Genomic DNA, 27,914 nt, shown 5'->3' with positions numbered 1-27,914 from the left:
TACTTGGATACAACTTATTATATATTTATCAAAAAAAGATTGATAGCCTTGAGTTTTTGGCAGATTTCCAACTCTCGCTGATGGTCCAACATGGAAGCACGTAAAATCTACTGATTATCGCCTCTGCGGTTACACTAAGGAAGATTTAATTCATATATTATGTCATTGTAAAAAGCTGAGTAGGGAGCGTGCGCTTTTCTTGAAGACATTTTGTTTGGTTAAGAGAATACGCACATGCTGGACAGCAGTAATCGGAGGCCTGGACCCAACAGCTCCTCAAATAAACTGTAAGATGGTAAAGTTTTTGTTGGCCTTTGAAAAAGGTTTGAAAGCAAACACGTCATTGACTATGTAACACTTAAGAATTGTCAAGACTGAGTACTAAGCCTGAAGGAAGCTTTTATTTAATGGATTTAGGAAAGTTATTATTGGAATTTGCTTTTATTTTAATTACTGTCTATTTGATTTTTTTCTTTTTAAGTTACTTTAACCATGGTTAGGATATAGTAAAGAAAGTTTGTTATGGTTTTAATTCACTAAACAATAAAGATCAAATTCAAAAATTCAATATTCCCACTCCAGCCAGTACAAAAGTTGGAAAAAAATAATGAAACAAGTAAACATAATTGATTATGAAGTAATGATTTTGTTTCTATTACTAAATAATTAATAATTAGTTAAAAATAAATGACTTCCCACCCCTTGGCACTAAACCCCATTATGAATTAATTAAATATGTTAGCATAAGCTAAAGACATTCGTATGATATAGAAGGAACATAGAAAATATTTTGCACATTTAATCTCATGAATTCTTCAATATCCTAATCCACTGCTAGGTGGGCATTTTTCATTCTAAATATTTCATTAACTGGGTATATATAAGGTATAAGCAGGTGTACAAAGGGAACAGAACATTGGGTCATGATGATAGTAGGAGAGAGTAATGATTATTATTACAAACAGAATTATCAATATTTTACAACCATAAGCAGAAAGCAAATCCTAGATCCATCTAGTCCAATTCAGTGTAAAAGCATTTTCAATGGACTTTTCTAGTGTTCCTTTTAAAAGGGCTAGAGTATTAATTACTATAGTTTAAAAACAATCCAGGCTCCAGGGGACCAGGAGGACCACACAGGGCCATAGGAATTAGGATAAGGAGCCGCAAAGGGCTGCTCCTCCTAAAAAAATAAGACGACTAAAGGGGTAAATTACTAACAAAAAGAAGTCCTTGGGAAATTGAAGCCTCACAGGCAGGCTCTTGTTGTTCCCATGGTGGAGCTGCACAAATCGCAACACAGGAATCACGATCCAGCTTGAAAGTCTTTCAACGATCCTGTTCAGTGTCTGAGATGGTGCACCAATTTTCTACACTTCAATCTAGCAGTCACCAGAGACACAGCACCTGTACCTTAAACTTAAGTCCTTCTCTAACTCCTGTATTGCTCTGCTGGCACACTGCTCTTTTGTTGGGGCCAAAGATTGTATCCAGTATGCCCAGGCACTCTTGATCGACAAACACATTTGAAAACTTGCATTCACTTTGGGACCAGGACTCAGAGGTGTGATGCTGAAGTACTTGAAGCAACCCTCATTTCAAAGGGGGTACCCTCAAGCAAAAGCCTCCTTGCCGCCCTTGTTGGTCTGTGACTCTCAGCTGGGCATCAAAAGTTTGATCCATGACTTCTCCTTTCTGATTTGTGACCTCGTCTTTCATCCACGACAGTGGCAGGGGTACACACTTCACATCCCAGTGCTTCCTCCTTCACTGAGGTACTAGTTGCCAGCAACGCCTATGCTGGTTACCTTCACCTTGGCTTCAAGCTGGGCGGGTGCTGACTCTCAGGCTGGATCAGATGTCCGAGCCCCTCTGGCAATGGTTGTAAGGCAGCAAATATCATTTGGTCGACAGAACAAAAGGTCTTTAGACTAGGCATACAAGTAATCTATCAACAGAGAGTATAGTCTCAGAATACTTCCTTTGTCTGGGGGCGTCCCATATATTAGCAAGGCACTCAAGAACCACTTCATCTATCTGAGAGTAAAAAACCCTGGACCTATTACACTATTTGAAGCAGCTAAGGAAAACTGTGTTCATTTACTAAATTCTCAGGAAAAGAGAAAAACAATACAGACATACTCTAAATCCTTACATTTGTGTATTCCTATACTATTCATCTGACAAAACCTCTAGAAAAAATGAAATGTTCTACACTTTTACTCATAGACTTAACATTATGTAGTGTAGTTCCTATATTCCCAATAGGCTCTGCGCATTGGAATAATATATTCAGCAGTGTAGACGTAGGACTGAGGTTATCTAGGTCTCTACTGACTATATTAGACTTAAGGTTTGCCAGCTAGCTCAGAGGTCACTAGAAACTTTCTCGAATAAACGAGGAGGAATTTAACCTCCCTGGATAGACAAGAAGGGATTAGCTTCTGACAACCATAAAACATGACAACTTTGCTCTCCCTGAATAAGAGTGTATCTCTAGAGTCGTGTGAAAACAAAAGACAGCTAGTTCACTCAGTCAAATGTGCGTACTTAGTTTCACCAGAATGCAGAGAAAAGAGAGACGGGCATTTTCAATAAAAGGTGTAATTTATTGAGCAGTCTTCTTCCTCATGCAAGAGAAATGAATTGCCACGATTGTAATACTCATGGTAAAGTAAAGTGCGTACAGTAAAAGGAGGATTATAAAATAATACTGTAAAAGCATTAATATGGTTTCTTAGCCATATGATACTTTAAAATAGATAAAATATATACATACATTTATACATTGACTAACCGTACTCAACTGGTGCTTCTAAATATGCCTACCCCGGTGTACCTGACCTAAGCCTAATACGTGGGAAGGAGTAAGTAAGTAGCAGTTTAAGTTTAATTTTTTTGCCAAGAATCTGACTCAAGAATTCTCTTTAAGGGTTTAGTCAGTTCCGTGCCTGGGTAAATAGAAAGCAGGAGGTCTGGTATCTCTCTCTCAGGACTTGATATCCCAGTAACCCGCAAGGGTAGGCTGGAAACGCCGGAGCTGGATTTTCTCGGTAGGAGAAAAGACAGCGTCTTTCTCAGCGCGTCAAAAGGGAGGGGCAGCGTCCGTGGGCTCTCGCATCAGCTGGGCTCTCGGGCAAGTAGATAGCTCCTCCAAAACCACCACCGTGTGTTTTCTTAAGGCAACGTTGGTATATTTATACCTAAAAGGTGCCTGGGTTTGACGTAAGGTTGGACATAAGACGTCAATAAAGATGTCACTAAGAACGGGCCGTTCTTACAGTGCTTTACAGGAGTTCTAGGACGAAATCAAAACAAAAGCAAGGGGGATTTCCCAGGTTGCTGGAGGCTTGGTTTTGTTTAGAGAACTCGGTGTGCTTTCTAGGGGGCCGGAGGAGTAGCTGTGCTTAATGTGACAGCATGTGCTACGACTGAATTATGGATATGATTATTATGCCGTTGTATGGATATTATTGATTACAACCGGACAAGGGCATAAAATAGGAATATCGATTCAGGTTCCTAGATACATACACTACAATTACTTGTACAGGACTGCAGACACTTCCAAAATGATTTTTCTTAATAAAAGCACCTACATTGTATGTTTAGGACCATGCTCTCATGTTATAGGTGCTTTAACATAGTGGGTACATAAATTTCCCCAGCAGAACATGTTGTGACTAACAAACTCCTATAGACAATATTTTCTTTTCAAAAATGCTTGCTGAGGATCACATGGGCATCTTTCCTGCATTCTACTTTTCACGATACAGACTATGCAACACCAGCTCTAATAAGGGTTGGCAGTTTATTTACACAGACTTGCTAACAAAAGACTAGCAATGCCCTTGCAAGACTGCATGTAACATGAGAATAACATATAGTTCCCCTTAAAGGTCAAATAAGGGAACAGCAATCTAGACTACTCATCCTTTCACAATTTCATCAGACAGGATGGGCAGTAGCATAGCATGAATTGCAAATGAATTGATCAAAAAGAGAGAGAAAACATAAATCTGCTGATCAGAAAAGTTGATCAGATGTATTACAATGCAGAAGTGTCCAGTAGCTTTATTGTGGATGTGTGTTTTTGATATCAAACGTTGCCCCCTCACAAGCTCTTTGTCTTGTGGGATGATAGGGCTCACTGACAAAATATCGCTTCCTAAAATAAAGTGCCACAAACATATATGACACTAAACATAAAAAAGTCATTATCTAATAGGTATTATATTAACTATAATAAATGATAAAACCAATATAATTAAAATAAAATATATTTAGGGTTTATTTAAATACTCCCAACATTAAACGTATTACAAAAATAATGTAAACACACACATCTAAATATATATAGTTATAAAGTATTATTAAGCTAATAATTGTAATTGATATTATAATTTAATATGTTTTTAATACATATATTTATGTACACATACACTCACACATTTATATTACATTATAAAAAATATATATAATATAAATTAAAATTATTAGTTCAATAATACTTTTTAATTATATACATACACAATTTACACTACAATTTACACGGAAGTCGGCAAATTGTTGGTCTGAGGAGCAATAAATGGTACTACTCCCCCTTCATGCAATGCAACTGTAGAAAACATGTTACAATACACAGGAGTATAACTTGCTATTTCCACTCCATTCAGTGTAACAGTGGGGAAAGTGTTGGACTGCAAAGGGATAACATATACTATTTCCACTCCAGTCAGAGCAACAGTAGGGAAGGTTTTGGATTGCAGAGAGTAAAATGTAATATTACCACTTCAGTCATTGCAACCGTAAAAAAAGAATGGGATTATTAAAACAATTTTAGAAACATAGTAAGCTATTGCAAAAAGAAATGCATTAAAAAAATTAATATATGTATTTTTTTTTGTCCTCATTTGCCTTCTTTCCACCCTTCTTCTAACGTAACGAAACCTAGTTCCATACCTCATATACTGGGCAGGAATGGAGAGATAGCACAAAGCGAGGCCTCCTGCCATGAGGCCCTCGTATTCGTTCAGGGAGACCTCATCTTTTGTTTGACCATCAACCAATCCCCAAGTCCTTCCACTTACATAGAGAAGACTAGAGCCAACCACACCAAGAGAAAAAGGGAGTCCAAAAATCATGTCTCTTTCTTATCTGGTCAGTGGTATCCAACTTAGCAATATATTTTTATGATTGCAGCCAGCCACATTCCAGTGGGGGATTAGGAGATACCCACAATTTACATATGTCTCTGCGTTCCAAAAGTATGGCATAGAATAGTAACTTTGCACCACCTTTAGTAACCCCACTTCGCAGATCCAATCTCCCAAATATTATCAGCTCACCGCTTACCTTGATCTGTACATTCAGAATGTTGAATAGACAGTTACTCACGGCCTCCCAGAAAGAGTGGTTCTTTGAGCACCATATAAACATATGGCGATCATCTTCATTTGGACTGCCACACTTGGGACACACCACCACACCTCCTTTATAGAGCATAGTCATAGATACTTGCCATTGGTCTTCGAGCGTAGTCTCTGGCAAGAATCTTCCCCACAAATCTTCAGATAGCGTGAAAATACTGTCTTCCATCTCGAGCAACAGCCACTACCAAAGTGAAATTTCTTTTTTGAACACAGTACTGGACACATGTTTTTCCTCGAGCTCATTTAAACCACCTATTTCTGCATCCAACGCCATATTACAGCTCTTTATCTGAAGAAATGTGAATCTTGAAAACCTGAAACCTGACTCCTGCTCACACCAGGTCCACGAAACTAAATGTCCACCTGGAAACAGCTGATTCAACCTTAAAAGACCTGCCTCTTTGAATTGGCGAGCCAAGAGATCCTTAGTCGACACAGGAGAGCCTGGCGCATCCCACATCTGGGATGACCCACTAAAATATGAAATCTTTAGCACTTTTCTAATTATATACCATGTTTCAGCCATGGATTTCAGCACCTTTAATCTAACTTTCTTAAAATACCTCGGATCGGCAAAAATTAACATAAATCCCACTTCCACTCCCTCTTCTTCTCTCAACATCTTTTAAACATCCTACCTATCTCGGTCTCTATTGGGGACTCAAATAACATCCTCCCATTCTTCAAAAAAAATGCCCAAGAATAATATAACAAGTCCGGCACTGCTAAGCCAGCAATGCTAAGCCAGTGCTGTCAGCAGCACCCGCCATAATGTCAAATATGTAAGATGCGACCCCATGGTGACAGTCGCATCCTGATTTGTGGTGCTGGATCGCCGCATGTATGGCTTACACCAAGAAGGCAGACGGACTCCAGTCCATCTGCCATCCTAATGGGACCCTAAGTGCCTTGTTTTGTTGAACAGAATATCCTACTTTATCGAAAACATTTTTTTGTACACCATTGAAACCAAGATCAATACATACACTTTCAATTTCATTAAAAATACATTAGATTCATACACATATAAATGACATTAATCTATATAACATTTTGGAGAGAAACACATTTCCTTATGGTCCAAGTCAAACCAATAGTTACTATTGCTTCTACAAAGTTTATCATCATATATAGATAAAATATATGATTGTAGACATCACCAAGACACACAATATTATTGAAAACAGTACTTTAAGATAAAACAGTTGTCAACGTGGCGTTTCGGTGGAATGGGATTGGTTGCCACCACCATCTTTCGAACAAACGCATACGTTTAAAAACAGTATTTGTTGAATCTATAAACACAAACAGAAACAATGAATGTATAAATATTCAATGAAGGAGGTATTCTACAATCTATAGATAAGGCTCTGGAGTTATACCTTCACAGCTTTTTGTATCAAGAAAAAATGGCCAACATACCCTAATACTATTAATCCCATATAAACACAACAGAAACCTTCTTGGAGTCATTGGTCATACCTAAACAAACATTCTTTCACACAGAAACTATCGTACTCAACAGTTACTTACTTTAAAAGAAATTGTTATTCATGTTTGAATCAATTGTGTTTGTGTCAATTGGATCTTCTTATCACTATAATTTAATCAATTGTTCATGGTTATTGCTTCCTGTGCCTCAGATTATCTGGAATATTATATTTATTGATTAACAGATTAGAAGGAATAACCTTTATTATCCCAGGAAATATCTTGCCACTATGAATGCTCACCCTAAGTTTGGGATGGAAGAAAAGAGTTCCTGTGTCACACAAGATGTCCTAAACATATGTTCTTCTTGGAGATTTTTGAGACACAAGGATGAGATTTGTCAATTTCTCCACACCATCACCTATCATGAATGTTCAACTCCTGTGTAAGTCCCCAATATTGGTGGCTATAAAGTGCACAAGAGGATAATAAGAATACAAAATACATTTTCGTATTAGGACCTATTAGGTGTTCAGTCTAACTATCTAAAAAAAAAAAAAAAAAAAAGAATGTATGCTCACCCTTCAATTTAGGCAGGTATAGCTAGTTCCTGGACCCCACTCTTTACTTCGCAGCAAAATATCCTACAATTCTGGCATGGATTTATATAAATGACTCCATACAACAACCTGTTTTAATTCTTGGTAGCTGTTGACTACACAGGTAAAGAAATACTTTCTTATATAAGGCCAGGTCAGTTTTAATTCCAACCGGATTACACACACCTGTCACTTAAAGGTAGACACATGCTGATATATTCACTGTAGTCCACATTTAGCCTCTTAAATCTAAAGGTACAACACAGACTTGTTTTTGCTAACTGTCATTTGTTTGAAGGTCACTTGCCCCTCTAAGAAATCGCACATTAACCACTGGGGTTCTGATAACTAATTAGAATGGAGAATTCTCATTTGTGTTTTGGAATAACTAAACAAATCATTCCACATACTAAGAACAGCCATTTACCAACACTCACAAAATGGAGAAAAAGTAAATCTGACAAACATTTCTGTGTCCTGGCCCGCTGAGATTTCCCATGTAGAGTCACATTAAGCCAGAAGCTTCACTCCAGATGTTGCCATTCTGTCTGTTCCTTTAAGTGTCAGTTTTGCAACCATGCTTCCCCTTCCAACCCAAAGACTTTGGTTTTCTGGACACTGCTCAGTGGATGATAGGAATAATGCCACTGGATCATTATTGACAAATGTGTTGGAATCTGATCATCTTCGAACCTCTGCCTTCTCTCCTTGCTTAATGAAAACTTGCTTGTAAAATGCTTCTGCTCTGGTTTATCTGGAGTCAGGTAAAAAAAAGTAACTTTTAGCTTTAGATTACAAATACTCCTGGGAATCCCTTATAATTATGGCCCCATTTTCAAAAACCAACAAAATAGAATTAGAGTTCTATCCTATTATTATTACTAGCTGACTCATGCATGCTTTGAGACTGTTCATTTTTGTAAAGTATTCTGTTCTGAAAGTGTTTCATTTCAGTACAAAACCTTTATTAGACTCATAGAGATTCCTATGCACCATGGTGCAGAGGTGTGTGTATGGCACTTGGCTGACTGATTGTGCTCTAACATTAGGGAGGGTGCAGCGTAGTGTCATATCTTTGTTATTATTGTGCTTTCCTGTACTCATCCTCACATGCAATCTTTCACAGCATCTTTCAGTGCTGCACTTTGTTGTATGGCAGGTTTGTTTTCCTGGGCCCAGGTGTCTTAAGCCACATTGGTGATTATTCTCACCATTTTTTTTGACTTTCTTGAACATTGTCTGTAAATCTGTAAATGCTACCTTTCAAATTAGCATATCTTTCTTATGATTTGTATTGAATCTTTCATTCTTTTTATCTTTCTTAGGTGTGGAACAGATCTTTGGGCTGAAACGTTTTGATTTTGATTTTGACTAGTGTTCATAGACACATGATGATATTCATTAGGTATTTATTTTGATTTTCAATGACTGGCTTTGGAAAGATATAGTAATTTTTTTCTGTGCGATAGATCATAATTCCTTCCATCAAATCCATATGAGATTTCTATTGATGACGATTTTGAGCAATTTTTGACTTCTCATATTCTATCATCCAGGGGCTGGATTCCAGAAGGTGCCCCAGGGGGGAACGAGCATTTGCATCTGCTTTGCGCATCCCTGGAGCACTTAGATATTATAGAAGGGGACGCAGATGCTTTTGCGTCCCTTTCTACAATACCAATAGTACTGGGGCACTTAAAGCGCCAACGCTATCTTCAGAGGGTGTTCCCTCATTTGCATAGGGGCATGCCCTATGCAAATGAGGGAATTCCTTTGACTACACACCTGGGCCTTATTACAGATGCATGAGCAGAGTCAAAGAAGCCCTGAGGAGGTGCAATGACAGTGTGCCATTGAAAAGGTGGCACACTGTCAGTGCGCCCCCTGATTGCATCCCTCTGCAGAGGATAGAGGGGTTCCCATGAACCCCCCCAGATATCCCCTGACTGCACCCGCCTACAAGGAGATCTCTAATCCCTTTTGAAAGTACATGCGGGTGTCGCCTACTCTAGGAAAGCATGAAGCAGCTTCTCTGTGTTTTCACCTGAATGCCCTGCCCCCAGGGCAGCACAAGTTTGAGTCTGCCCTTTATTTTTTCCACCTTTGCTCTTGGCCTGGTGACATTAAATGTTTCGAACAATAAGCTGTTATGTAGAATTCTTCCTGCTTGTTGGCGACATTTTCCTTTTTTTATTCTTTGAAGGTTCGAAGTATGTCTCTACATCGATTGTAGTTGTACCTCTCATTTGGGTATTTCCAAAGCAGACTGTTTTGTAAAAATGTCTACTTCCATGTTATTGGATTTATCAGTGAACTCATGGCCTTCCTGCAGTTTTTTAAGGCTCGTGCATCTTTTATGCATGTATCTGCAGAAGCTACAAATTTAAAGCTTACGCTTTTGATAATTTTCTCATTATCAGGTAGTACAGAGAGTGGGAGGCGTGTCCTGCAGGGGCAGCATGGCGGATGCATTCTGAGAGCACTCCGTCGCAGGTCCCTGTTATCTGGTATATTTCTTCTTTGTTACCAGTAGCTAGCACTGTAGGGTAGTGGGTGATACCCTAGCGACACCCAGTGAGCTAGCTGGGGTCAGCGAGGTATCCATTGCATGACCTGTCCATGGGGAAGCGGCACATCTGCGTGTAGCAAGGGTAGTGGCGGCCTTGTTTGTCCGGGCTGGGTGCCTGTGACAGGGCTTTGCCTTCTGGCCCCTGACAGTAGGGTGTGCAGTGCCCCCACAGAGAGGTGACCTGTGGCAGCATGTGGTGGAGCCGGCCTCTGGTGGCCAGGGGGATTCGGGCAGACTGACCTGGGGTGCCAGGGCCCCTGTGGTGGTCATTGAAGCACAACAAGCTTGGTGGAGAGGCAACGGTTGCCATCACTTAGATGGAATGGCAAGGCCTGGGCCCTGCCTCTGAGCGAGGTGGTACGTCCGTGCGGAGCCCCTCCCTACCGGAAAGCAGAACAAGGTGGTGTGTGAGAGAGCAGGTCCCTGGGGCGCAAAGAACAGCAGGACATCTGGCATGGGAGGAGTCATATAGAGGTGCATACCTAAGCTCCGGCTATGACAGAATGTGCCCCACCCCTGAGCAAACATTGCGGTAGTACAAATGCGCTTGCAGGCAGCTAGAGCCTGAACTGGTCAGGAGAATCCACTGTGGGGTACCCAAAAAAGGCATTGAAGTGGAGCCAGTACCTGCTTAAAGGTAAACAAAACATGGGGATGGCCAAGCAGGCTTGAAAAGCTGGAAAAGGCCCCTGGTGAGGACCGGTCTGAATGGGAGACATTCGATTGGACAACCGGTGTGTGTTGTAAGTTGCAGGTATGAGCCACGCCGGCTAACCGTGCTGCTTGGGCCACTTCCAGAATCAGTGGCGCTATTGGGAATGGTGTTACAAACGAGAGCACATGGGCGACGTAGCTGAAGAATAGTGGTAGCACACTGCAAAACAAAGGGGTGATGTAAATCTGGTGCCCTGGCAACTGTGGAGCGAATGTAGGGGACCTCCTAGTCTCACTTAGAGGGGCGAGTGGTGGGAGAGTGGCGTGAGGCCTACTACTGTGTTCTGTGGAGGAGTGGACTGGTGATGAGTCGAGAGGCACTGCAGGACATCCCCAAGGACAATTCTAGAGGCACAACAGGACAACCTGGTTGTATGGGAAAAAATGGGATGCGCCAAGGGGACGGGGTCGATGGTCACTTGCAAGTAGTGGATGCCCGCGACGCTGACTCACTGCAACCTGTGGGGGAGTGCACGGCACCTGTTGATCATCTGGATGCTATACTACAGGCAATAGAGCGCTCTACTGCATCCATGGAGGCCAAATTAGATAAGGTGGCTCTGGGCCTCAACTTGCTACAGGCGAACCTTCAGGGTTTGAAAGACCGGGTCATTGCCATAGAACAGTAGGTTTCTGAATTGAAGCCAGCCACAGAATTCCAGGATGAACAACAGAACGTCCATGAAGTATGGATCCGATATCTTAAAGATCGCATTGAGGATGCAGAGGGCTGATCACAGTGGAAAAATGTTGGTTGATTGGGTTGCCGGAAGGGACAGAGGGCCAAGACGACGTCCCTTTCCTAGAAACCTGGCTTAAAACCATTCTACGTATAGTGGATTCCCCCCATTCTTCCACATAGAAAGGGCACACCATGTTCCAGGCAGGAAGACGGCCCAGGGATAGGGCGTCCACGCTCATCTTCAGATTCCTACACTTCAGGGATTCCGATGCGATTCTCTAGAACACTAAAAAGCTGGAACACATCCAAAATGAAAACTGCAAGGTGTTGTTTTTTCTGGATTATATTATGAAAGTCCAGTGCCAGCGGGGGTCTTTCCTGGCAGTAAAACGTCAGCTTCAGCAGCTCACTCTTACTCACTGATTTTCCTGGCCAGGCTCGGTGTCATCTCAGATAGGAAGGTCAGGTTCTTTGACAAGGATGTCTGGGACTGGCTTGAGATGTCGGGTCTGTATTCTGGCTCATGACCCACAGGAACTGCTGTGACTTGGCCAGAGGAACCAGGAGGTAGAGGATCCAGGCGACGGCCGCCTGGAAGGCAGTTTCTGGGATCAACGGCGGTGCCCGGCCCGGACCAGATATGTAAAGAAAGACAGGAGGTGGTGTGCATTCCGGAGCAGATGACAGAGGCAGCATCACCGAAGGATAAAGTGGAGACTTCCTTCCATTCATTGAGGAAGAGGGTCTCCTTGGTAGGGAACTCTTCTAATAAGGTGTCCTTATGAATGGCGGATATTACACCCCAGACGGCAGATGGAATCATAGGAAAATGGTTGTCCTGGGAGTACATTGCTGGCAGCTGTTTGTATTGCTTTGGAGGGTTGCTTAAGTTCCTAATGTCTGTGTGCTATCATGTATCAGGATGGGGGAGAATTGGTGTGATGGGTGTGTCTCTGAGTACCGGGGGCTGCTATGTTTGTCTTTTCAATCTGCGCCTTGGCAATGCATCATTAACTGTCTTTTCGGGGATTGGGAGGGTATAACTGGCATGGTTGCACAACCTCCTGTTTTCCCCATTCCTTCGGGCCAGTAGAACATGCGACTAGGTTGCTGTATGTTGTATTTGGATGACACCTCAATGTTCTGGGGATTGCCCTTATATGGTTTCTTTCCTCCCTAGCTGGTTTTTCCTATTCCACTTGTGCTTCAGGAGTTTGTGGGGGGGCATTAAAATTGGTGATGTGCAAGTCTGAATGCTAACTATTTCGTTCCGTGAGGGGGAGGCTGCTGTTCACTGTTATACAATCTCCGTAGCTTTGCCATGGGTCACTTAATAGTTACCTGGAATGTCCTGGGTCTCCGAATGCCATCCCATAGATATGCTGGGTTATTCATATTTAAAACACCATAACGTGCACATAGCATTGTTGCAGAAGACAAACCTTAACGCATTAAAGATTACCCATTTGCAACGCAGGTGGAGGGGTAATATATGTCATGGACTATTTCATATTTGGCAGGGGGACCTTGATTTGTATACGCCCTGGGACATCCTTTGCCCTAATTGAGGTCCTAACGGATGGGGAGGGCAGGTATGTGCTAGTTAGGGTAAATTGGATAGGCACCATGTAATGTAAGTTGTAAGATTTCAAGTTAGTGAGGCCCTTACCTGCTGAAGTCCAAAGTGTGGATTGAGCCTGTCTGTCTCCTAGGAGATTCTGAACAGGAGAAGTAGCTTCCAACTCCCTGGCCAGCAAACCTTGTCTGAGGTCGCTGGGACCTTCTATGTTCTGTTAGTTGTTGGTACATGTTTACACTGATTGGTGGTTGTATCTGGTGTTTCTATTGGATTAGGGTTAATGTCCTCATTGGTTGGGTATTTGAAGGTTCTGAGTGGTTTCTGGGTCTGTGATTCAATCATTGTAGGGTTGGGACTAGGGCTAGGGTTAGGATTTCTATTGGAAGTAGGGACTAGGGCTTCCTATGTGTTTGGTTTTTGGGAGTAGGGTGAGACTAGGGCTAGGGTTAGACCTTTAATTGGAAGTAACGATTAGGCCTTCTGATGTGATTGGTTGCTGGACTAGGTGTGGGACTTAGAGTAGGGTTATGCTTTCCATTGGTAGTAGGGACTAGGGCTACCTGTGCCATTGGTTGCATGGACTTGTTTTGGGACTGCTGGTAGGGCTAGGGCCTTTATTGGACTTAGAGATCAGGGATTTTTAACTGATTGGGTGCTTGGACTAGGGCTAAGATTGGCTAAGGTCTTGGTCTCCTATTGGTTCCTAGATTTTAGGGCTAGTGTTGTGATTGGATAGTGTTAGGGCTAGGGTTCCCTTTGGCTGAAGGGGTCACCTGATTACTAAGGCTATAAAAAAGGCCAGAGTTAGGACGTCTCGGCCCGGGCGTCAAGTCTAAGGGCTGTGAGGACAAGGGCAGTTGCCTGTTTGAGCCTGTTGAGGGCAGAGAGGACAAGGGCAGTTGCCTGTTTGAGCCTGTTAAGGGCAGAGAAAACAAGGGCAGTTGCCTGTTTGAGCCTGTTCGAGACTGGTCGGGACTAGGGCCAGAAATGCTGCCTTTTTTCTCAATTAGCAATACCCAGCCCACACCATCCACATCCACAAGCAGAGCAACACACTCACACCAAATGTACACCACGCACAACACTATGCACAGATTAATGTACCAGCCTGCACTACAAACCCAACCAAACCACATCTACACACCCTACTATCCCAACTACCACACATACCCACCATCACCTTTACTTTACATTACTTAACTGAGGCACTGGACTATTTTGATACGCAGTGGATTCCCGCATTAGTCCTTCTATTAGATGCTGAGAAGGCTTTTAACCTTGATGTGTGGAGACATTGTTTGGGATTTTAGGTCATATTGGTATTCCCCCCAAGATTACGATGTTGATTCATAATCTATACAATAATGCTGAAGCTAATGTCATTATTAATACGTCAGTGATCAGGTGGGTTAAAGTAAAATGGGGCACAAGGTAAGGGTGCCCTTTATCGCCGGTTGTATTTGTTTTTTTTATTGAACCGTTGGCGATAACAATAAGAAACTGCGCTGATATCCACCCCCCAATGTCATCTATGGTGAAGTTGAAATTATACACCGATGAAATCAGGCTTATTATTAAGCCAGAGATATAGGTACAGGCTAAAGTTGTCCAGCTTTTTGAAGATTTTGAGGCTTTAGGTGGGTACTCCATTAATAATAGGAAAACTGAAATCTTACAATTTGGAGGAGCAAGCTGGGATCGGCACCCTGATATCGTTCCCTGTGTCAACACCAAACCTAAGAGATATCTGGGTGTATACTTCTCTGAAAGAGTTAGTGATCTATACCACCTAAATTTTGCTCCACTCCTTCGAAAAACTCAGGCCTTGTTTTTACGCTGGAACTCTCTCCCATTATCCATCTTGGGCCGGGTGGCTCTTATTAAAATATCTGTTCTCCCTTTGTTTAACTTTTTGTATTCAACTACCCCATGTATTTTATCAAGCTCCTTTTTCCCCCAAGTAGAGTCAATGTTTACTGCTTTTCTTTGGGCAAAGAAGTCATCACGTATTGCACTTAGCACTTTATAGATTTAAACCTGAATAACAGTCACATTTTTTTATAAATAGTTTTATGGATCTAATGTGCAAGGAAAATCAGATCCACCCCCCTTTGTTAATCTTCAAATCCCCTAAACTGGTTCGCTATTAGTGTCTCCATTGTTTTTTTTAAAAACGACAGGCACTTTATAAAAGATATTCCATCCCTGTAATCAATTCAGCCAGCTTACTATCTAGCATTATACCATTAGCAGGTATTATGCAATCTTCAGAACTTACTTCAAAATGGGCCTCTGTAGGATTTCGTAAGGTTTCAGATTTTCTGAGGAATGGAAGATGGCTGACTGTGACAGAAATTTCTCAATCGATCGTCAATAATTTTATTCTCTTAGGGTCATATAACATCTTCCATAAATTTCTTGTCGAACTAGATGCTTCTCAAATTGGCGAACAATACCAGCTGGTTACTGAACTTTTAGAGGATACATCTGTCAGTAACCCCGGGGCACGGAGAAAGCGTTTAGCTTCAGTCGGGGGTATGGATCTTGGACAGAAGGCAATTAAAAAATGGAAGGACCATGAAGATTTTGAAATGTCTGTTAATTTATGGTCGGCTAATAATAAACTGAATTTTAGTACACTAAGAGAGGCGAATTGGCGAAGGGTGTTGTTTTTTAGTAAATGGCAACTTTACCGAACCCCTCTCTCTCTTTCAAAAATGTATGCCAATCACTCAGCGCACTGCTTTTGCTGTAACATTCATCCGTTAGCCAATTGGTTGCATATTATGTTGCAATGTCCTAAGATTCAGAAGTTCTGGGAGGACATCTTTTGCTACTTGGAAACGGAATGCTGTATTCAATTAGTAGTGAATGATTTGTTAATTATCTTTGGTTTTGACTGAAACATCTTGCTGTGTGACCAATTGGTGACATTTTTATACATTGCAATGGCTGTAGCTAGATCACTTGTATTATAAAGGTGGCATCCAGATTCGATTCCTTCTTTCCTGGAGTGGGCTCATAAGAGGAAAGCGGTCAGAAGAAGTGAACGCACTTATGCTCTCCGCGTGGGGGGTCTTAGGAAGTTTGAAAAAACTTGGGCCACATATTTTGATTGATTAAAGTTTGGGAGGGGTTATTGCTTTTGATGCATTTCTCCCTGATGTTTTAGTGCTCTATGTAATCTATGTTTTGGTTAACAACTTTGGGAAATTTAATGTTTTGCCCTAAGGTAATCTTTTTGAAATGGATGTTTTGGTCTTAATGTATTTAATGTACTGCAATTTTTTGGACTTCAATAAAAATCTATATAAAAAAAAGAGCTTATGGACGGCAATATCACAAGGGCTGTTACAGCGCTCAAGCTTCAGATCGGGTTTTAGAAGATGCTTAAACTTTCAGTCATAGGTACGGTGGAACTAATCAAAGCGGTCAAGTTGTCGTGTCTCCCTTTATTATTTTGCTAACTTACCATTCTACTTACCTGTGTCTTTCTTCCGCTCTCTGGAGAGGATTGTTCGGGATTTCATCTGGAACAACTTGTGGTGCAGTGAGGCACTGGCAAAGCTGTACTTACTCGATCAAGGGGTCTGGCTCTACCCAACCTAGAACATTACTTCTTTGCATCTCAAATACTGTGGGTGGCAAAGTGGGTGGAAGAACTGCATTTTTCGAACTTGGCGGAGTGTGACCCCCTTACCCGCTGGACTAAATTCTTTCAATATTCCACCTCTCTCCCTATTAGCTTTGAATGCGCAAAAATGCTTCCACAGGTCGCTTCATCTTACCAGAGGCATCACTCCGTACACCCCCGCTGTGCCCTTATTAATTATGCCGACCGTGCAGGGTTGTGTACAAAGTATGGTTCTCACTGACTGGGTGGGGGTTGGTATATCTACCCTTGGGGACCTGTACGGGGAGGGCGCACAGAATTGAGAATGAGGAATCAAGCTGTCAATCATTACTGTGCCAGGGCCCGGTGAAATTTCCAATTTTGATTAAAATTAAGCCACAAGCTTCCTCAAAGCTCCTCAGTGGATCATAGGAATAACTCCACTGGATTAATTTAAGAATTACAATGGAGTCTGATCATCTTTGATCCTCTGACTTTTGTTTTTGATTAATAAATACATTCTTGGAAAATGCTTTTTTTCTTCTTGAACTGGTCCAAGGATTTCACGTCTAGCTGCCCTGCATTAATACACCTGCTAGTCCATCTTAATCATGGCTCCCGTTCAAAAATCCCAAAACAATAGTTCTATATTCCATTATTCCTAGCTGATGTATTCAAGCAACCCACCTGCTTTGAATACTTTAATTTATTTAAAGTAAACGTCTCAACCTACCATGACACTTACTCAAGGGGGTGCTGAGAGGCAGGGGCTGGGACAGACAAAAGCCCCCATCACAGTGGAATTCGAGCTCAATTAGAAGAACCACTGAGACCTTTTTAACTGCACCAATGTATGTATCCATATTTTATTGGAGCTATGTAAACCCCCATGAAGTAGTTGTTAAAAATAAGAAATGTTTTTATGTATGCTAGAATGTAACACTATGCATGAATGCTGCACTGGAATGTACTGTAAAGTGGGGAAGATTTTCTTACAGTATTTTATACTGGAAGTGTATTTGTTCCATGAAAAAATAATGCTAGACTTACACAGACACCGACACCTTTGCACCTCAAGTTTTTTACCTGAAGCAACTTTTATATTTGTTATTGCAGCTGGAATTACTGCGGCAGCTGGCACCAGATTTGACTTCCAATGAATCCTTGATATGGTCATATAAGTCCCAAAAATATTTTATCAATCTGATCCTGAGGATTCTCTTCTGGCTTTGATTATACCCTAAGCATAGCAGTGAACAAAGGACATACTGTGGTGCTAAACAGCAAGATCTCAATGTGAAAATTGGTAATTATGTATATACAGATTCATGAATACTTTTTTATGCTAGAGCATATCTAATATGAGAAAAAGAGAAACTAACAGTGGAACATTCTTAAGGCTAGCACCTAACAAAAGGTAACCCAAAATAATAATAAATAACCCTGGTATTTACATAGGGGTTCGTGTGCACACTGGATAGCATCCACTGTAACAGTGCTAGTTCCCTAAGGAACTGAATCAAATAAACACAACAGCACAGGTGCACCACAACATGTAACATTTGATTTGTAATTTCAATGAATCAAAAAGAATGAGGTTCTTCAGTTTAATTCCTTTATTTTCAAAAGTCGAAACACCGTACAGCCGACGCGCTTCGTCCCAAAAATGAGACTTCTTCAGGGCTTTTGCTATTATGAAGAGGCTGACTACGTACTTCTGGAGTATAGATCATTTTTGGATAATAGATAGATTGGATTTCAGACGTAGTCCATTATTCTCTTTGGATCTAAGGACACTATAAAATGCCTTTGAAGTACTAACGGTTACATTTGTCAGATATAATAGAAACTCTTGTCCTTAATCCTATGGGACAACTATTTGTCCATCTCTTGCGGTGCCATTACATCAGAGCTTCATATATAAGCCTCACTTGAAGTCTCTTCATAATAGCAAAAGCCCTGAAGATGTCCCATTTTTGGGACGAAACGCGTCGGCTGTACGGTGCTTCATCTTTTGAAAATAAAGGAATTAAACCGAAGAACCTCATTCTTTTTGATTCATTGAATTTACAAATCAAATGTTAAATGTTGTGGTGCACCTGTGCTGTTGTGTTTAAGCATATCTATCATTTTTTGTCACCTGCTTGCAGACGATTTTTTTTATTTTTTGGTTTCTTCCAATATAGTTTTGGGAGGGGTATTGTTTCTAACTCTGCCCTGGAAGGGGAGTTATAGGAGATTGCAACAACAATGAACACACTCGAAACAAGTGCATTTAAGAGAAATGTATTTGAGCATGCAATAACATGATTGTCAGGGTATCTATGACTGGCTCTACATCAGATCTACCAATGCTCATTGGCAGGGTGGCATGTCTTTAAACTGAAAATGTCTCTTTCTTCTAAAACATCCAGTCTTTTTACTTCACCACATGTCCTTTGACTTGCACCCTCTCTTTCTAGAACAAAGACAACTGGTAGGTGTTGTTCCTTCTGGGGTTGAGTGCTGCCAAGAGGTCAGCTAAGTTGTAGGGGTGGGAGGCCAGAGAGCCATGGCCCCTGTCACTGGTTGTAGTCAGGTCATGGACGGGTCCAGACAGGATTGCCTTTGGCATGCAAGTGGTTCATCGGCTGCGCGGCCGCGCTTCAGGCACCATTAAATAGGGAAGAGGGCGGGAAGTGCAGCTGAGAGGTGGGAGCCAGAATCATCGACAGGGGGTAAGGGCCATGAGGGTAGCAGTGGCAGGAAGGAAATGTGAATAGAATCACGCAGTAAAACAAATAAGACAGAAAATTGCCACAATAACAGAAATACCACAATAATAGAAAAGACATAATAACAGAATAGACAAAATTAGACGAAATATATAAAATGGGCACAGACACAAGGCAGACAGCGGCGGACTAGCAACAGAGCAAGGCACTCCCACTGGGCCACAAGGTATGAGGCGCAGGCAGGAGCACAGGGCTGCAGCAGCAACACAGCAGCGGGCATGATGGGGAGAGAGCAGGTCTCTGATAAGGAGGTCAGCGATCTTGCTCTCCCCCGCCTCCAAAAAGCACTGATTATGACTACATATATTACATTATTTATTACATGGTCTGTTACATCACTGAATACATCACTGTTGACATCCCTAACGACATCACTATTGACATCTCAAATGACATGATTGATGACATCATTGAGTAAGTGTAAATATTTCATAAGAGGGTATGATTTATTAAACTTATATACTAACGTACTACAAAAGGTAAATTAGTATACTAGGTCTACTACTTATGAGTGATACTAATTCTAACATATATTATGTGAGTGGCTGTATGATTGTATGTATCTGTGTGTGAGTGGGTATCTGAGTGGTGGTATGGGTGTATAAGTGGGTGTGTGAGGTCCTGTGTGGGAGAGTGAGTTACTGTGTGAGTGGCCATATTGGCGGGTGAGTGGGTTCGTCAGTGGCTGTATGGGTGAGTGAGTGGGAGTCTGAATGGCTGTATGAGTGAGTGAATGGGTATGTAAGTACCTCAATCAATCAATCTGGGGTTTATACAGCATGCTACTCACCCTAGAGGGTCTCAAGGTGCTGCGTATGGTTGTATATGTGTGAGTGGCTAAGTGACTTTCTCTATGAGTGGTTATATTTAGAGTGAGTGTGTATGCAAATGGTTATATGGCTGAGTGAGCGGATATGTGAGTGCTTTCATTATGATGTGTGAATGGCTATGTAAGTGGTTGTGTGGGTGTGTGAGTGAGTGTGTGAATACTTGTATAGCTAGATCTGTAGGTGTTTGAAGAGCCGCATGGGTGTCTGATTTGCTGTATGGGTGAGTGTGTGGCTATGTGACTGGCTGTATGGTGAGTAACAGTTTATATGAGTTGCAGTATGGGTGAGTGAGTGATTGTGTGAGTGGCTAGATGAATGAGGGAGTGGGCATGTGTGACTTTATGGATCAGTGAGTGCTTATGTGAATACATGTATGGGTCTGTGGATGGGTTTTGTGATGGCTGTGTGGGTGTGTGAGTGGGAATATGAGAGATTGTATATTGATGTGAGTGGATGTATGAGTGGTTCTGTGGATGATGTCATCAGCGATGTCATTTGAGATTTCTTCAGTGATATCATCAGTCAATGACCATTTCATGAGTGATGTAATATGTGAGGCCATAAGCAGTGAACTGCAGGGTGCTAGCTGAGGTAACTTTTTTCAGATTTTTTTCTGATTGTCAGTGGTTTTGAATGAGCGAAATCCGAGCCAAACAATACTGTTCCTGCAACCTTTGTATTTTTCAGTTAATTTCTTCATTTTTTTCTTAATTCTATTCCCTAACTTCTAAGTGACGTTGCATGTTTTCAAATTCTTATTCTTAACTCTAACATCCTTGGAACCTTTGTTTGTTAATTTGAATTTGAATGTACATTTTTAAAGCACGACTATCACTCTGAAAGGAGCATCCTGGCGCCAAGTGGGAAATAGTCAAAGTAGACACGGGCGGCTACTATATGACTGAAGAGAATAGTTTATCTGAAGTTCCAAAGATCCAGGTCTTCAAGGCTTTTCTGAACTGGGTTTCCGTTTTGAGCAGACTAGGTTTGGGCATACGATTCCAGGCTCTGGTCCCCAAAACTGCTACAGACTGTCCTCCTTTGGTTTTGCACCTGAAGCAGAGGAGCTTGAGCAGATTTGCAGATGAGGATCTGAGTGACCTGGCAGTGGTAGGTGGGAATCTGGCTGAGAGAAATGTAGGTCTTAGATTCTTGTATGCTCTTAAGGTAACTATAAGTAGCTTAAAGAGGATTATCTTGTGCAAGGGTAGCCAGTGTAGGGCTTTGAAAAAAGCAAGGTAGTTTTGGTACTAAACAAGCAGTAGCATGCTGTACCACTTGTAATCGCTTGAGCACCTGTTTATTAGTCCCAGCGAGTAGTGAGAATTTCTAAAGTATTTATTAATTTTACCTGTAACCTTTGAGAGTGAGTGTGTGAGTGAGTGCTTGAGTGTCTTAGTAGGTGTGTGAATGAGTGCATGAGTCTATGAGTGAAGCTGTGAGTGTGCATGAGTCTCTGAGTGGGTCTGTTAGTGCATTAAGCTCTAAGTGTGTTGGTGAATGAGTTTGTGAGTTTCTCTGTGGGTCTGTGGTGTTTGTGTGAGTGTCTAAGTGGGTCTAAGAGTGGGTCCATGAGTCTGCAAATGAGTCTGTGAGTGAGTACTTAAGTCTGTGAGTGGGTCTGTGAGTGAGACTCCGAGTGGGTCTGTGAGTTGGTAAAAGGGTTTGAGTGGGTCTGGGAGTGGGTGCATGAGTCTCTTAGTGGGTCTGTGAATGAGTGAATGAGCTTCTGAGTAGGTTTGTGAGTAGGCGCATGAGTGTCTTAGTGTGTCCATCAGTGGGTGTGTAAGTTGTGAGTAGGTCTGTGAGTGGGTGTATGTGTCGGACTATATCTGTGAGTGGGTGTCTGAGTGACTCTGTGAGTGGGTATGAGAGTCTGAGTGGGTCAGTGAGGCGATATGTGAGTCTCTGAGCAGGTCTGAGAGAGTTTGCAATTCTCTGAGTGGGTCTGTGAGTGGGTGCATGACTATCTGAGTGGGTCTCTGAGTATAAGTGTGAGTGTTTAAGAGGATCTATGAGTGGGTGCAGGAGCCTCTGGGTAGGTCAGTGAGTGAGTGTATACGTTTCCCTGTGTGTCAGAGAGTAGGTATGTGATTCTCTGAGTGGATCTGTGCATGGGTGTGTGAGTGTGTGCATGCTCTTTTTTGCCTTTCCTGCTAATTTTCCTGCCTTCTGTTGTGCCCTTTATGTTCATTTTTCTCCTCTAACTTTTGCCTTTTCTGCTTGTTTATCTCTCCTCCTGTGGTCAATTGTGGTCCCGGGGGACCTTATCTTCCAGGGCCCACCATGTCTCCTGGGTGCCCTGGAGCTCACCCATGGCACCAGGGGAGCATCAGGGGCACCACTCGAGGAGCCGCAATGGAGGAAGTCTGTATACTTCTTTATCTTCATGTCAGAGAAGCATTGTGTTTTACTTTTTGGTTGTACGTTCTCTTCTTGTCTGCATTCAGATCATCCACCTCTGTTGTATTACTGGTCAGATGATTCCTGAAAGAAATGAGGATAATCTCATATTAGTGCGATCACAAATATTATACCGTCTTCCAGAGTATTCTGGGGTGGAGAACCTCCACAAGGTTTACATGTATGGTGCTATTTATATTATTGCAAGGTTCTTTAGCAAACTCATGAGCTGAGAGGGCATCCCTATCAGAACTAGGTTTGCCAAGTGATGGTACTGAAGACCTGGCATCCATACAACTGCTTCCTAAAGAGGTATACACATTAGCAACAATGACAGACAACTCATGGTCATTGTTAGCTACTGCCAAAGTGGCAAGGCACTGGTGTATAGACAAAGATTCTGCTTCACCCTTCACATTAAAAAATTTCAGAGATGATGGGAAAATTATCCATGAGTTTTATCCTCAAATCGAGGGTAGCGCCTGCTCCATGCTCATTCTGTATTTGTTTTAAGGACATTCTGTAGAATGGCCACCAAGGGAGTGCCTTGGCAAGGAGTGTACACTGTGGCAAAAATAGTCCCCAGGGGTTGCAGTCAGCTAGAGTGAGAACCAGTCCAGTTGGCAAGCAAATAGTTAAAGTTTGGTGCTTGTTTTGTGGTTCCATGATGGTAAACACAGCTTTCAGTTTATCTTTTTTGGAGCAATCTAAAAGAGTATTTCTTCATTGGTTGGTCATTTGCCCATAACTGAAAGTACAATTAGAGGACTATTTACCAGGAACTGCAGGCTATTGAATAAGCACTTGCAGGCCATGTTTAGCTGGATCAGCTAATAACGAACACAAAATTAATTGTATGAGCCGACTGTATCCAAAAAAACACAAGTCTGAACTAGATTCAGGACACCTCATTCAGGGTAGTGTGTGTAACCAGTAAATACTTGCCAAGTATCCCCCTCATTACTGAGAGGACCCATTCAAACTGGCCCAGGCACTTGGGGAAGGGCATTATTAAACCAAGTCTGGTGCCCCCTGGAATTTCAGTATGTGCATGAGGTCTATATACAGCAGGTGCCTGTTAGACAGTGTATTCATGAAAGGTGTTGGTGTTATAATCCACAGCTGGAAATGTGACAGAATAATAAAAATACTTCAAAGCTGAAGCCAGCATCTGCTTCTACTACAAAGATTACAGGAGCTCCGGCATTACGGATTCCATGTTGTGTTAAACGTACATAGACTGTTGGTCCACATTTGCCCTCAATGGCAATACGTTTGGCCATGCATAATTTATAACAGGTTCAAAGCATAGCACAAACATGGTGAAATCTTTTAATATCCAAGCCTGAAAAAACAACCAAACTAGGTGTTTCATAATCCCTAACACAATAGAAGTCTTCTGTAAAAGGTGAAAGGGAATTGTGGGCAAACACAAACTCTAGTCTGTGGTGCCACAAATAAGTTACTGGATAAAATGTTAGTGATTGTAATTGTAATTGTAATTTAGATTTATAAAGCGTGTTATCACCCAGAGGTCTCTAAGCGCTGTCAGAGGGCGAACCTAGACTAGGTGGAGTGGGAGGGTGGTTGCTTAAATAGTGCCCCAAGCCTCTAAGAAAAGCACGGTCTTCAGCTTCTTCCTAAGGGGAAGGAGATTTGCTACCTTGTGTAGGTTTACCGGGGAGCTATTCCAAATCTGAGGGATTGATGTTGAGAAGGCTCTCCCACCCATGGAAGACAGATTGAAATGAGGGCAGACCAGTAGTGATGCCATGTTCAAGGGATTATTATCAGGAATAGAACAATGCTTGGACCATAGAACATCAGCATGTAGGGACTGAGTCACCATACCATCTCAGTATCAATGAGCCCGAGTCCAACTAGCAATATTGCCTCACTTGCCCTCCTAACCTTTGTAGAGAAACAAGTGAGTTGTCACCCCATAACACAACATTTTTGACCCTCTCAGGGATCACCTTAACAGGACACACCCTTTTGCTCTCTCACTTGTACCTGTCCACAATAAGATAAACAAGGGACATGAAGAAAGTATAGAATATTTAGCTAAACTATCGTATTCTAAGATACAGTATTTGTGCCACAATTGGGCAAGAAATGCATACCAGTAGTATTGTTAGCATGGATATTAAGCCATATACCATAAAAAGCCCTGCCTTATTATAAGACAAGTTAGCCTAATCCCTCCCCCTCCTACTGGAGCTAAATCATTATATGTCAAATATCTCCAGATTTAGAGATGGACCCTGTACCTTAGCATACAAAGATGGACACTCTACATCTCAGCTGATGCCTCAGGTCCTTGGTTATCTGACAAGACATATTTGTTCAAAAACAGCAGCTGCATTATTGTGTTATATCTAGGTGCTAGTGCCTGACCGGAGAAAATAACTAGGGGTGTTGTTGTATTTCCATGTCTATTATGTGCAGACTAACTCCCAAACAAGAATATGCAGGTTCTGTGTGAAAATACATTAGGACACAAAATCAAGTGTGTTCATGTAGCAACATGTGCTAAATGAAATGTGGCCTACAAAGTGCACAATTAGGCTGACATAGAGCTTACATAGAGCAAACTTAGAGCGTAAATGGCGACGCCACTATGAACAAGAGGACAAAAGAATATATAAGATAGGGCGGAAACGATTTCATGCTGCTATCAAAAATGCCAAAACCAAGTATTACACGGCACAAATTGAAGTGACAGGCAATAAACAAAAAGAAATATTCAATATTGTGAATAGTTTCAGAAATCCCAAGGCACTGACACAAGATATTCCACCTTCACAGAACCTATGTGATAAGATAGCTGACTACTTTTTCCCAAAAATAGAGTCTATCACGAAAGATTTTAAACCACTTAAACAAGAGAACTCTGAGGTCAAGGCCAATCTAAGTATCCAAAAACTCGGTTTGGAAACCTTTGATCCTATTAGTCTGGAAGATACGCATAAGGCAATATTAACGATGAAATCCGGATCTCCTTTTCATCCCTGTCCACCTACGTTGCTGAAAGCAATAGTAGAAGAAGTTAACCCTGGAATAAATTCCATTATTAATGCCTCTCTCGCCTCAGGCGAGATCCCTTCTAATTGGAAAGTGGCAGCAGTCAGACACTTACAAAAGAAAGCCATCAAAGATCCGGCTACTCTAACAAATCTACGTCCCATCTCGCTTCTTCCAATTCTATGCAAATTGACAGAATTCTGGGTAAATAAACAACTGATGACCTTTCTGGAGGAGAATGAAATCCTCCAACCATGCCAAGCTGGTTTTAGGGCACACCATTCTACCGAATCAGCTCTTCTTTCTACTACCGAAACCATTCGAGCTGCACTGGATCAGGGCAAAAAGGCTGTCCTGATCCTTTTAGATCTCTCTGCAGCTTTCGACACGGTGTCCCACGCTATCCTTTTACATCGCCTAGCAAACGCAGGCATAGCAGGAACCGTCCTCGAATGGTTCAGAAGTTTTTTAGCACACATGCGTCAGGTCTCCATATTGGGTCAATTCCGCTCTGAGGAGAAAACGCTGACAACAGGGGTTCCGCAGGGCTCAAGCCTGAGCCCTACATTGTTCAATCTATACATGGTTCCCCTGATCAAACTAATCTCCTCTTTTGGCATTGACTCGATTGCATATGACGACGATACCCAGTTGATTCTAACATTGGATAAAAACGCTTTAAATGCTGAAATTACTCTGAAAGAATGTCTTTCGGCAGTAGTCGCATGGATGACCAGTAATCATCTGAAATGTAAGTCTGCTAAGACAGAAATTGTGCCCTTTGGTTCCAATAACTGTTTTTCTCCTCAGTCCTGGTGGCCTAAGGAGGCAGAGGCTCCACCCAATACCGTCAATGCAGTGAGAAATATGGGGGTTAAATTTGACAACATTTTGTCTTTTAACCAACAAACCAGAGAAGTAGCTGGAAATTGTTTTAATATCATTAGAGGTCTGAGAAAATTCTTTAAGCTACTCCCTTTGAGTGCTAGACGGACTGTTGCAGTAGCACTGATAACATCAAGACTGGACTACTGCAACAGTCTGTATGCAGGGCTCAATAGATCTGCCCTGCACAGACTTCAGATGGTGCAGCATGCTGCGGCTAAGCTGGTTTACGTTGGGCAAGGACATCCTCAGCATCGGCCGCTCTAAGCACACTGCACTGGCTCCCGATACAAAAACGTATTTTGTTTAAAGTTTTGACAATCTCCTTCAAAGCTTTTCATCACCAAGGGCCAGCCTATCTACAGAAATACTTTAAACAATACCATCCGCTACGTGAACTTAGATCATCCTCATCAAATCTGCTTATCGTCCCTAAGTTCAGGCTGACGACGAAGGGAGGAAAATCCCTATCTGTGATTGGCACTAAAGCAGGGAACAAATTACCTCAATATTTCCGTGCAGCCAACACAGAATTAAGCTTCAGGAAACAACTAAAAACATGGATCTACTCTCTGCCAGACACATTATGTAAAACCCTAATCTGATCCGTTTCTATCTTCTCGAATGGTCTAGTTATGGTCATCAGCTAGACACAGGAAGTCTCAGCGCCAAGATACTCCTCAGAGTGGTAGTGCGCTATGTAAGATCCGATTCACTTTACAATCACATTACATAGGGAAAATGATAATGGCCCATGCAGGAAACACACAGCAATAACCTTCCCAAAATTGGCTCCAGACCCTGTTTCAAATAGTGGAGACATGTAGGACAACATGTTTGAGTAACTTTAAAATTGTAAAAATGCATTTCGTTGAAATATGCTAGCAGCTGAAATCTTTATTTTTAGACTTACTAATGTGTAGTCCATAAGGACCAAATCCCCTACATGCATTTGTCTTTGGAATATCACTTGGGAGGTCAGATACAAATGAATTAAGCATTAATAGAAAAAGAACAAACCCCTGCTTAAGACCCTTTAGAACTGGAATCTATTCTTTTCCCTAACTTTCCTGGTCCCATTGATATCTACCTGTACCCCATTATTGCTATGAAGTACCTGCAGAATTCTAAGAACAGAGAGATTTATTAGGTTTGAGACCTTTCCTCATAACACCTACTCGGGAAAAGACTGCTCGAAAATCAGTTGAACAGCAGCACAGTTTTCCTATTATTGCGATGTACAAAACAATGGTCTATCGTTGAGTGCTTTTCATGAAACCCGCCCTGCTTTCAATGGATAATCGCCTCACACTTGGGAAAAAAAGGAACTAATGGAGACATCTTTCTCTCTTAGAAGCACTTTTCCGTCACTCCCCAAG

General features: G+C 41.8%; 1 protein-coding gene across 1 annotated transcript in view; it reads left to right on the top strand.

The window, feature by feature from the left end:
• LOC144764019 (uncharacterized) overlaps positions 1-17,847 on the top strand; it is a 420,985-nt gene extending 403,138 nt beyond the window's left edge. The window contains exon 7 of the mRNA XM_078650149.1: positions 17,736-17,847. Coding sequence (XP_078506275.1) covers positions 17,736-17,769 — 34 coding nt within the window. The 3' untranslated portion in view covers positions 17,770-17,847. The remainder of the gene's footprint in view (positions 1-17,735) is intronic.
• Positions 17,848-27,914: the final 10,067 nt, after the last annotated feature.

The sequence above is a fragment of the Lissotriton helveticus genome, chromosome 6 (assembly GCF_964261635.1).
Source record: "Lissotriton helveticus chromosome 6, aLisHel1.1, whole genome shotgun sequence".
NCBI lineage: Eukaryota > Metazoa > Chordata > Amphibia > Caudata > Salamandridae > Lissotriton > Lissotriton helveticus.
Note: the sequence above shows the minus strand (reverse complement) of the source record. Positions and strands in the feature narration are given on the sequence as shown.